Raw genomic sequence first — 12,304 nt, forward strand, 5'->3', positions numbered from 1 at the left:
AAGACAGGCATGTTTCTGAATTAAGATATTAACATCCATACTACTATTAATCAATATAGAGACTGTTGCGCGAAACAAGATGTTTTCATTCAAATGGAGAGGACTTGCTCCTGAGCACTGAATGCCACATGAAATGTAAATGTTTTCATTTTTTAGGGTTGAGCCTACGAGTGCAAGGGCTAGCGCATGCATCTCGCTTGCGACACACCAGCTTGAATTCCACCCGGTGCTTACCATTTGTTGGCTTGCGTGGCACTCCATCTTACAGCCTCGAAATTCAATAAGGCAGGTCTCATATAATTTCCCTTCCTCTCTGTGGAGGAGGAACCAAGCACTGATTGATTCAACTTAATCAGTGTCAGTCAACTGCTTAAGGTACTATTTTGTTCTTTTTAACTTTTAGTGCCCTGCAAACAGAAGGTGTGTGACTGGTAAAAAAGTGCCCAACAGGACAAGCAAAATTGCTGAGATTTATTTTCTATAGTTAACTTTCTTTTTTTTGCCAAGTCATCTTTTCTCACTTTTCAATCATGTTTTCTTTTGTTTTTGCTCGTGGGCACTGTTCTCAAAAGATGAGGATAATCTTATTGCAAAGAAACACTGTTTCTTGTGTATGTCTCATTTCTGAAATGATGCTTTAAAACAAAATCGAACAGTACACCCGAATCCACCCCACTCCAATCTGCCCACTCCAATACACACCAATCCACCCCACCTCACCCCACACAATCCAATCCACCCCAGACTAATCCAATCCACCCCCTCCAATCCAAACCAATCACCCCAATCTAATAAACTCGCATCCACCACACTCCAATCCTCTCAACGCACCCCACTCCAATCTGCCCTACTCCAATTCACCCCACTCCCAAACAATCTGCCCCACTCCAATCCAAAACAATCTTCCCCACTTCAAACTAAAACAATCCCAATCTAAAACAATCTGCCCCACTCCAAAACAATCTGCCCCACCCCTATCCAAAAAAATCTCCCCACTTCAATCCAAAATAATCTGCCCCACTCTAATCTGTCCCACTCCAATATAAAACATTATTCCCTACTCCAATCCAAATAGGTCTGCACCATTCCAACCTGACCCACGCCAATCCAAAATAATCTGTCCCACTCAATCCAAACCAATCTACCTCACTCCAATCCAAAACAATCTGCCTCACTTCAATCTTCCCCACTTCAATCCACCCCACTTCAGTCTGTCCCTTTCTAATCCAGCGCACTCCAATCTGCCCCATTTCAATCCAAAACAATCTGCCAACTCCAGTCCGCCCCACTTCAATCTGCCTCACTCCAATCCAAAACAATCTGCTTACTCCAATCCAGCCCACCCGAAACTGCCCCACTCCAATCCAAAACAGTTTGCCCCACTCTAATCTGCTCCACTCCAATCTGTCCCATCCCAATCCAAAACAATCTGTGCACTATAATCCGCCTACTCCAATCTGCCACACTTCAATCCAAGACAATCAGCCCGACTCCAATCCATCCCACTCCAATCCAATCCAATGTAGCCCACTCCAATCCAATCCACCTCACCTCACCCCAAACCAATCCACCCCACTCCCTCTCTAATCCAATCCACTCCAATCCAATCAACCACAATCCACCCCACTTCAACTCAAAACAATCTGTCCACTCCAATCTCTCACACTCCAATCCCAATCAATCTTCCCCACTCCAATCCAAAACACTACTCTCCTCTTCAATCTGCCCCACTCCTATCCAAAACAACCTGCCCCCCTCCAATCAGCTCCACTCCAATCCAAAACAATCTGCAGCACTCCAATCCACCCCACTCCAATCCATTCCGCCTCAATCCAATACACCCCACTCACCTCACCCCACTCCAATCCAATACACCCCACACCAATCCAATACACCCCAATCTAGCCAAATCCAAGTTACCCCACTCCAATCCACTGCACCCCATTCTAATCCACTGCAATTCAATCTACCCCACCCAATCTAGTTTACCCCACCCAATCCAATCCACCTCAATTCTATCCAATCCACCTCCTCAATCCAATCCCTTTCACTCCAATTCATTCCACCCCACTGCAATCCAATCTACTCCACTCTAATCCATCCCACTGCACGCCAAACCAATCCACCCCACTCTATTCCACCCCACTCCATTCCACCCTACTCCAGTCCACCCCACTCCAGTTCCTCCACTGAAATCCAATCCACCCCACTCCATTTCCACCCCACTCCACCGCACTCCAACCTATCCCACTTCAGTCTACCCACCCCAATCCTATCCACCCTATTTCAATCCACCCTACTCAGTCTAATCCACCCCATCCAGTACACCCCCTCCACTGCAGTCCAATCCACCCACTCTACTCCAATCCAATCCACCCACCCAAGTTAAGTCCACCCCACCCAATCCAATACATCTAGCCCACTCCAGATCAATCCACCCCATTCCAATCCAATCTACTCCACTCTATTCTACTCCACCCCTCCAATCCCTTCCAATCCACCCCCTCCGCTCCACTCTAATCCACCTCACTCCAATCCACCCCAATCCACCTCACCACATTTCAATTTACCCCGCTCCAATCTACCTCATCCAGTTCACCCACTCCAATCCACCCCACTCCACTCAATGCAACCCACTCTACCCCAATCCAATCCACCCCACCCCAATCATCTCCAATCCACTCCCCTATCTCAATCTACTCCAACCCACTGCACCCTATTCCACCACACTCCACTCCACTTCACTCTACGCCACTCCTCTCCATGACCCTGCACTCTGACACTGCACTCTAGGACACTCTCTTCCACTGAACCACTGAAGTCTGCTCCCCTCAAATCAACTCTACGGCACTCTACTCCCCCTACTCCAGTCTATGACACTCTACTCCAACAAATCCAGTCTGCAACACTCTGCTTCGCAATCTAGGACACTCCACGCCATTAACTTCTAGTCATGCTGAACAGCAGCCACACTGGTGTACAACATGGCAAAAACACATTGCCAAAGCCAATAGTTCTTGTATAGGCAACACCTATGGGCTTTGCCAATGCTTGTTTCTGTAGAGCTGTGTTTTAGCACCTAGTCTGCTAGGAAGTGTTCCCAATTTTGTCATACGCCAGAACTGATTCAGGAAGAGGGGAGAGGTAAATTGCGGACCCAGCTCGAATAGTTCCGTAGATTAAATCTTCGACGGTAAATCAGATTTTAGCCAATCGAGGGGAACTTCATTCATGAAAAACTGATGGTTCTGCTTATACACTTAGCTGAAAAGGGGAACATGAAGCAAACTTCTCCGCCCCCCACAGAGAGGCACTCGGCAGTAACAGGGAGTTTCTTTTCATTGTTATCTATGAGCTCAGCCTGTAACTTTGACAGAGAGCTGAATAGCTCGAGCCCCTCCGCCCCCTCCTGTTCCTCACATTGGCGTCATGGTGGAGAGGAGCTGGGCGGAGGAGCCGAGCCCCACTCCCCCGGCTGTTGTTGATAAATAGTGGGGGCTGCCGCTCGCTGGCAGAACCCCAGCTCGCGCTCGCACTGCTCATACCTTGCGCGTGCCAGAACCATGGAGAGCTCCCGCGTGCTGTTCGTCGCCCTCGGGTGTTGGATGCTGATGCTGGCCTCGGTCTGCAGCCAGGAGGACAGCACGGAGCTGGAGACCAGGGCGCTGAGGGACTTCTACCCGAAAGACAGCCTTCCGTCCAGCGAGAAGGAGCTGGTGAGTACTGGGCGAGCCCCCGGCGTGTGCTGGGAGATTGTTGTGCAAACCCAGGTCTTCGGGCTCTACGGCTGACAGCCTACTCGCTAGAAAGACTTTTAAGTTGAAGCGAACTTCATTCAGTGCAGACATGGAACTGAAAAGCGACAAACAAACGTGTCTCTCACTTAAGCTCGAGTCTTGAGAAATTAGACGATCGAAAGGGACAAAAGTAGCCATTATTTTTGGACTCAGCCAAGGCTTAATTTGTGCATGAGGACTGAGCCTTTTGTAGGGAGTGAACTTTATTTCTCATCATCAGACTTTGACCAGAGCAAGAGAGAGAAAGGCAGAAAGTAGAGAAAGAAAAAGAAAGGGATGGGTATGAAAAAGGGAGAAAGTAGAGTTTAAAAGAATCTGCAAAAGTGAGAGAAAGAGACAGGCAGTGTAAAAAGGTTTAAGGAGAACCATGCAGTGTGGTCAAGATTAGGCTACCTTCCTTGGTATTCTGTAACTCCAGTATCCAACAGCACCAGATGCGGCCCCTGGACAACAACTTTCAACACCTGCACTCATTTCTTTTACAAATTAAGTAATGGGCTTAGCACTCATTGAAAGCACAAGTAGTGCGTACACTTTGTTAAGTTCACCTCAAAGCATCAGCAAATTATACTTATTGATACCCATTCTTTTTATTTCTGGCAAATAGATTGGGGTACGCAATCTTTACATGAAACAGCTGAGTATTTATTTTATTTACGTATATGATACTGTGAGCAGCTCAGAGTGAGGATATGTGGTCTAACGGACAGGGGCATCTAAAGGATTTAGGGGGCCGTGGGCCAAACGTAAGTTGGGGGCCCTTGTTCGGAACAGCTTTAAATTTATGATCCAGTTTCAGCTCTTTCGTGCCCTCTTTGACCAGATCACTGACAGTGAGTGCACAGGCACACTGGTGCAAATTCTAAATGTGTTTACATCTAATATTTGTAACAGCAGCAGCTCACTAATATTACAGCAAATAATCTCTGTGACATATGAATTTGTGAGGTCCTTTATTTCATCAAAAATACACTTTATTGTGGATGTTGCATTAAAGATAACCACCACATTTCTCAGCAAAATGTTTGTAAGAGGCTCTCACAGGTCACCCACATTAAAAAAATGAAGATAAAATGGTATTTGAAACAATCTGTTTAAGAACAATTCAAGGTCATCAGGGCAAGACTCTCTACGGAACAAAGCTGACTCTATCAGGGGCCCCCTGAAAGGCTGCGGCCCTGGGCCAGAACCCACTTTGCGCCTGCCTTAAAACGTCTCTGCTAATGGGTAAGTTGGACACACCAGAACATGGCTATGAATACTGACCAACAATTATATTCGTGTCATCTTGACAAATCATTTTATTTATCGGTGCCTCACTTTCCATATCTGCCAATAATTTGGAGTCACTAGAGGCAAATCAGTTAACTGTGCCCTACTCAAGAAAATTATTTCAAAACCATCTCCCTCGATTACCTCGAAATTGCAATCAATATCTGTGCTTCGCAGTAAATACCTCTCTGCTTGGTCTAACTAATGCGTGAGTCGATTGGAGGGCTAACGTTCTGACACTACCCATGGTTACTCACTGCCTACAGCTTAGTGCATGTACCAAGTACCTCCAATTCTGAGAATACCCCAAACTTTGAGAGATGCACCACAAAATTGAAAAAGTATTAGTATTACCTCATTATGTTGACATTTTTAAACATGTTAGGGCTTTCTGGGCAAACGTTTCACTTCATTGGTACCAGTCTCACACTCAAAAAGAGCAAAAAGCAACATAAATATGACCAATCAATCTTTGCGAAGGACCTTCCACTGTGCATCAACAAGTGTTGCTTCATTTTTAACAGACCTTGATCCATCTGAGCGAAATATACAATATTTTGTTAAAATTTGCAGATTATACAGCACCAGATGAATCATGTGGCAACTATGACAAATCCGTAACTATGCAAAACAAGCTGCAGCCGCAAAATTGCATACTTCCACTGGCCCTGGTTATAAGGCACCGTCTTGTATCTTCTCTCAAAGCTTGTCAGCTACATCAAACCATCCCTAAGCAGGGTGCAAGAGGGATGATCGCTGAATGCCTTTGAGTGATGTTTCTTTGGCTGACAGATTTAAGTTTGATGTGATGCCTCCTTCAGACCATGGTACTGGGCTTATTTGAGCTTTTGGTTAAAATGCGTGTGCTAAAAATAGATGATTCCCAGAAAAAATCTGCAAACACACACCTTCGTTTTGAGCCTTGACTCTGAAGTGAAATATTTTGATAAATGGCCTCAGATGGGCTGTGTTGTGAGTCTAGGTTTTTGTGGAGAAAGAAATCACTATTATTTCCCTTTACTACTCCCTGTATATATGTCTGTAATTCACTTTCATCTTAAAGCTGTTGGGGACCACAGTCAAGACATGTTTTTGGGGTCCCCGTTTTAAACAACTTCGAATTTTATTACCCACTTATTTTCTGCTAATTCAAATCCACAAGATGCCAAATAATACATCATTATGTGCTAGGCTTTGAGTAACAAGGTAACACAAGAACACCTGAAATATATCTCACCATGAACTCAAAAATCCTGAAAATGACACTAGATAGAAAGAGACTGAATTAGAGGTATAGATAGACAGAAATGGGGGAAAGAGGCTAAGATGTCAAAATAGATTAAATAAAGAGAAGGTTCACGTTCTCAGGACCACTTGGAAGGTGGGGGTCTTGGGCAATTATCCACGTTGCCCGCTCCTTAAACGTCTTTAATTATTTGCCAGCAGTGAACTGACTACTCTCTCATGACAAACTGTGGCGTGCTGGATATCATGAGCTTGAATTCAGCCTCAGCCTTCCATCCTTCCATAGACAGGGAAATTGAGGACCATAGAGTAATAGTAATGATGGCCTCTGTTAGATACAGCACTTAAAAACTATATGTGCGTGTTATGTAGCTCCTTGAGAAATACAAGGTTTATTTTTAATTGTATTAATATTATTGTTATTGATATTACATGTGCATGTTGTGCAAACCTGAAAGAGTAAATGACGTGCTCCAAAGTATACGTTGGTACCTACATCTAAACTTAAAACATGTAAGCCCAGTCAGGAGTGTTGAGGACACCTTGAGACAGTAATGTCTGAGTGATTATAAGCAAAAGACTAAGAATGATAAATGAATGTCTTCCTTCATCCTGTTTAACTTGCATTTATATAGCGCTTACTACCCCTGACGAGGCGCTGTGCAAATATACTAGCCATGGCTACAAGACCAAAAATAAATACATCCCTTACTTCGGGAACTTCATCACCCAATTTTTGGTGTCATGTAAAAACCATGGAAGAGCTATGGTTCCAAAGGAAGATGCCTATCTTGTTACCACTAAATTATAAGGAACTATCTTACAAAAATGAGTGGTACTTCGTGGTGTTTATGGTCAGGATCAGACTCCCACTGGCTAGAATCCTCTCGCGATTGGAGGACCCACCTATACCAGCCATCGCAGTCTAATTTACACGAGGTCAACGCTTGCCACCTCTAGCAATACATGATGTTTTGGGGCTGCCAGTGGTGACAAGGCATACACCATCTAAAGTAAGATCACTTTGTTCTGGTCTTATTGAGGATGACGTATGCAAATAGAACTGGTGGGTCGTCCTGGGATGGTGTAAGGCTGTCCCCCTCTCTATATTGAAGGGCACGACACGTTTCGCTTCTGCCAGGACATGCTAATGCCCGCCTTACAAGAGGGCATGGAAGAGCAGCTCACTCTTTAATTTTCCCCACGTGCCCGGGGTATAAGACATTACTCTCTCTAATCCCTTCCTCCTTGGCTTTACCAACATGTGAAGCAATATCAAACATCATTTATTTTCTAACCAGGGTTGTGCCAATTTCTCACGTCTGTGAAAGGAGGGATGATAGGGAAAATGCATTCAGTAGGAGCTTGTCTCAAACACTAGAGCCAGCAATAGTGTGACCGTATATATGTGATATTAAATGCATCCTCCTAAGTTAAGTTATTGGTAGCAAGTGTTCTACACGTGTTATTGCAGTGAATGGTCGCATTCATATTTATTATTATAGCACAGCATAACCAGCTCGAGATGCCCCTGCTGCCCGCTTCTTATATTCCATGTCACACCAGCTTTAGAAAGACCAGAACTGACCCATCTCTTACAAGGCTGTGTAATAAGATTTTTTTATGATTCGGTCAAAATAACGCTGTTAATACCTTCTAATCATGAAATACTGCAAGGCAAAAGACAAATATGCGTGGATATATATGCAGGGGGTAATATGCTAGGATTACCATTGTTTAAGGAGGGTGGGGGCTTAATTATCCAGATAAGGGTCTGCCTTTTGTAAGCCTAAGCCCCTCTTCACACTCAGCAACGGTAATAAACAGAATATTACACTCTGCACATCTGCATATATAATATAATAATGAGGTACAGTTTCCTGATTGTAAGAATGTCTGATCACTGAAGTTTGTTCCCCTGTGACTGCAGTGTTTATTTCAGTTGGCAAGGCAAAATATAACCTTACACCATGAAGCCAAACTCGTTGCCCCTTCCCCCAATGATCCACACACAATCTGCATGCACCCTCTCCAAATATCAAGGCATTCCACATGGTAACTGTACCAAGCAAACACAAGGACATGTGGGAAGTGATGGGGAGAACGAGGGACTCTTGGGCTCCACTCTGAAGGACTGGCAGATCTGGGGGGGGCGCCAAAAGACCATGGACAAGAAATGTTTACAAAAGCAGACGTCAATATATAGCGTGCAATGCAAGAGAAACATTCATGTGTTTTGAATCTTATTTTCCAGCTCGGGGCATTGCAAGAAGTGCTGGAGAAACTTCAAAGTAAAAGAGTGCCTTCCTGGGAGAAAAAATTTGGCCAAGTTCCAACGGTAAATATGTTTTCAACCTGGATTCAGTTTTTTTTGATAACATGTTGTGTTGAAACTAATTTAGCAGCATGAAGGTGTGCAAATCAGTTTCAAGGCTTCAAAAGCATTGATCATGCTTTTGAAAAAAAAACTACACATAAAACAATAAGTGAATCTTTGTTGAATTTGAGGCAACTTAAAAAAAAATACTATTATAGCAGCATGACGATTGTAGTCGCTGCATGTACGCTAGGGCTGGGACTTTACATGTTTGGAGTGGGATTTATATTGATTCTGAATTGCATGTGTATTTAGTATTTTTAATCAAATGTCGACTCACATGCCAGCGCTAGGTTTGCTCGGTGTCTGCAATGCCTCGCACCCAAGTCTTTTTTCAATGTCAGATAAATCAAACAGACACAGCGTAAAGGGGCCATAGTGAAACACGTGCAGTTATTTACCTCCTGCAGTAAACGCTTTACCGCTATCCCCTCCCATGGGCGAGTCCACCTCCGCCTCCCCCAATTTGACTGCGTCCCTTTACCTTAAATCACACCACTTGACAACGTGCTACGGTGCCTTAAAAGGTCGCAGTTTATTCAAACATAATATGGTCATACATTCAAAGATCATTGGTTATTCATAACATTCATGTTAACGCCTGTTTCGTTGTCTTTGTAATTATGATGTCCATTCATAAGTGCTCCCAGACAGTATATTCCCTGGAGAGCTTAAGCGTCCGGGCCTCTATGTCTGCGGTTCCAGGCTTCAACTTGCTACCAAAATGTGTGGGTGTCCGTCAGGACCTGCCCAGGCTGCAAATGCCGTTCCGCTTGCCTTGGACCCTTTGCTGGCCCTCCCTGCTCCTCTGAGGCCCCTGCTGTGTGGCATCCCAAGGACCCCATGTGCGCCTTTCATCTATTCTGCCTGTGGTTGCGCCCTGATGTTCCACTCCCCGAGTACCCCTGCCGTGAGGAATCTCAAGGGCCCTTTGGGAGCATGACATCAACTCTGTCATTGGCTTTGTGCCGTCCTTCGCTCCCTCAGTGCCCCTGCTGTGAGGCATCCCAAGAACACTGTGTGAGCCTTCCATCTACCTCTAGTACTTTTCTCTCTTTTGTTTAACTTTGCTTTGTTACTCCTGCCACGCTACCTATGGTTTCCCGACCCAAGGGAGCGCCCTCCTCGCTCTCTCGCTCCTTCCCTTCATGTGAAACCCATCTGCTCGAGGACCCCTACAATGGTTAGTAGGAACATGTCCATCCCTACCCCAGTCAGGTATACCCCGTCCTCTAGATGGTAGCCTGGGGATCTCAAGTTGATGAACCCGTGTCTCACGAACCCCCAGCCTTTGGCCCTACATATTTTTGCCAAAGTGATGTTTAGTTTTCGCCTGGAATTCTCCACCGCCCCCAGATCCTCTCTCCATGATTTACGAACTATTACCTCTGAGAAAAATATTTCGGCTGGGCGCACCATTCTAGCTAGGGCTGACAGGCCTGCCTGCATTTTCTCAAGGAACCCCCTCCTACCTATGGCCGCCAGGCCGTTTCCTCCCAGGTGGATCCCCACTGCATCCGGTCTGCCCCCTTCCCAATAGCTTCCTACGCTGCGGGGAGCAGTTGGTCCCATTTCCTTCCTTATCGCCTCAGCCAGGTTACTTCCGTGGCCCGCAACCAGATACCGCCGAACTCACATCTGGTCGCCGCCCACCATTGTGCTCACGTTCTGTAGGAGTGCCCCATGATGCATACCTCCTTATGCCGTCCCGGCGGACCTAAATGGGAGGGTGGGGAGGAAACCGGACTTAGCACATTGTGGGGCATATGTAACATTTAAATGCTCCGGATGACCAACGTCCTAAGCCCTTTAATTGGTCGGCTCCTAAGCCTAGCTCTGCGGCCGTGGTGGCTGCTCCAATTCGGAATGAATGGGACCCGAAGGCCTTAGCTGGGAGCCCTATCCTTTCCAGTGTCCTCCTCATCACTGCTATGAATTGGAACTGGCTCAAATACGACTCAACCCCGTGTGTCAGCAGCTGCCCCCCCTTGTGTCCCCCAGGTTGCATGTATCTTTGGACTAAGCACACTGGGCAGCGAGACTTGTCCCTGATGCATTTTATCCAGGTTCATCTTCCCCTGCCCGCCTGGTCCGTTTTTGACTGCCGCAAGAGGACGTTCATGTGACCTTTCCTTAGCTCCATGTCGGCCCGACGTATGCATGCTGCACATGGGTTGTCTACCACGGGTGCCACCAACTCTCTGACCCTGTAAGCCCCAAAGAAGGCCAAAGTGAATGCTGCCCTAAAGAGTGTGGCCTCTAGCTCAGTGGTGCACATCTCATCCAGCGGCCCTACCATCTGTTGCAGTTTTGCAAAATGAATGGCCCGCCTGCTGTCCCTCTCTGTTTGTTGCAATCTGCTCCAGCCTGCCTGGCCCGGGCTTCGAATCCTCATAAAAGTAAAAAGAAATACCACCTGAAGATGATGACTATAGAAGTAAAAAATAGGGGCCCTTTTACCTCTAGTGGTAGTTGTATAGCACTGAATACCTGTATATCTTTACCTTTATTGGAAAATCGCGGCAACATTTATCATTAATCTCATACCATCAGTAATAATTAATATTTACAATACCGCCGGGAGTCTAGTGGTAATCTTAGACAAATTGTGATACACTGCTTGCAGTCATTCTTATGCAAAAATACCAATAGAGTGAGTTCTATTGAGTTGGCTCAAGACAGCATGTGGCATTCAAGCGCCTAGATACCTGTCCACATTTACACTGCGCCATACAATTTACCCATGTTATTATTCTTTGTAGTGTGATGTCGGAGAGCAGTGCGCAGTCAGGAAAGCTGCACGGATCGGCAAGTTGTGCAACTGTCCCCGTGGCGCTGTGTGCAACTTCTTCCTGCTAAAGTGTTTGTAAACAAAAGAGGGATCCACGCACTACCAGCTCAAGAAAAGAAAGTGAACTTTTGACCTCTGGAGTCAAGGAAACAACAAGCAGTGGGAAGGGGGGAAGTGTGTCCTGTCGTCCGGCCTGGGTGACTGTGGGCCTCTCCTGCAGGCTCCATCGTGATTTTAAACCTGTTCTTGTCCTTGTTTTCAGTCGTTTTCCCAGTCCACACCTTCACGAGATATCCTATATGTGAAATAAAAAGGAAATGTCCTCTTTTGTATTTATTTCTCAGTATCTATAAGCTTCTGTGGTGATGTCATTAAAAAGTGGCGCGGCTCTAACACACAGATCACAAGACCAGCAACCAACCAATAACACCCATGGGTACAACCATTGACGTCAGGGTATTGCTGTTTTCCCTACTTAAAAAAAACACACATACAATGAAGACGAGCAATAACAGTGACAGAACAACACCTCAATCATTACAGTGTACCAACACTTACATGAATTGTGAAAATCAATGTCAAAGATTCAAATGTAATACTGTTGTGCATTTCTGCCCAAAGGCAGATCAGTGCAGGGCCCAACTGCTGGTGCTTCTGAGAGCTGGAAGTATTTACCACCTGCCTTTCATGGGCGGGATTTTTAGGGGGTAATATAGCTGTCTTCATTGTTTTTTTGAGAAAATTTACTTCAGATGGATGAACAACATGGGATGCTAACACATACAAGGTATTATGGCATAAGGAGTATTGCTATTTATGGGG

The 12,304-nt window shown here is 45.5% G+C and overlaps 1 protein-coding gene across 1 annotated transcript; it reads left to right on the top strand.

The window, feature by feature from the left end:
* The first annotated feature begins 3,531 nt into the window (after window positions 1-3,531).
* Window positions 3,532-11,814, top strand: LOC146860444 (cocaine- and amphetamine-regulated transcript protein-like). The gene is made up of 3 exons (XM_085646350.1): window positions 3,532-3,716; window positions 8,569-8,652; window positions 11,454-11,814. Exons 1-3 carry the CDS (start codon window positions 3,564-3,566, stop codon window positions 11,559-11,561), a joined length of 345 nt encoding a protein of 114 aa, XP_085502476.1. The 5' UTR covers window positions 3,532-3,563; the 3' UTR covers window positions 11,562-11,814.
* The last annotated feature ends 490 nt before the right edge of the window (window positions 11,815-12,304 follow it).

Source organism: Triturus cristatus, chromosome 3_1, assembly GCF_964204655.1.
Source record: "Triturus cristatus chromosome 3_1, aTriCri1.1, whole genome shotgun sequence".
In the NCBI taxonomy this organism is placed as follows: domain Eukaryota; kingdom Metazoa; phylum Chordata; class Amphibia; order Caudata; family Salamandridae; genus Triturus; species Triturus cristatus.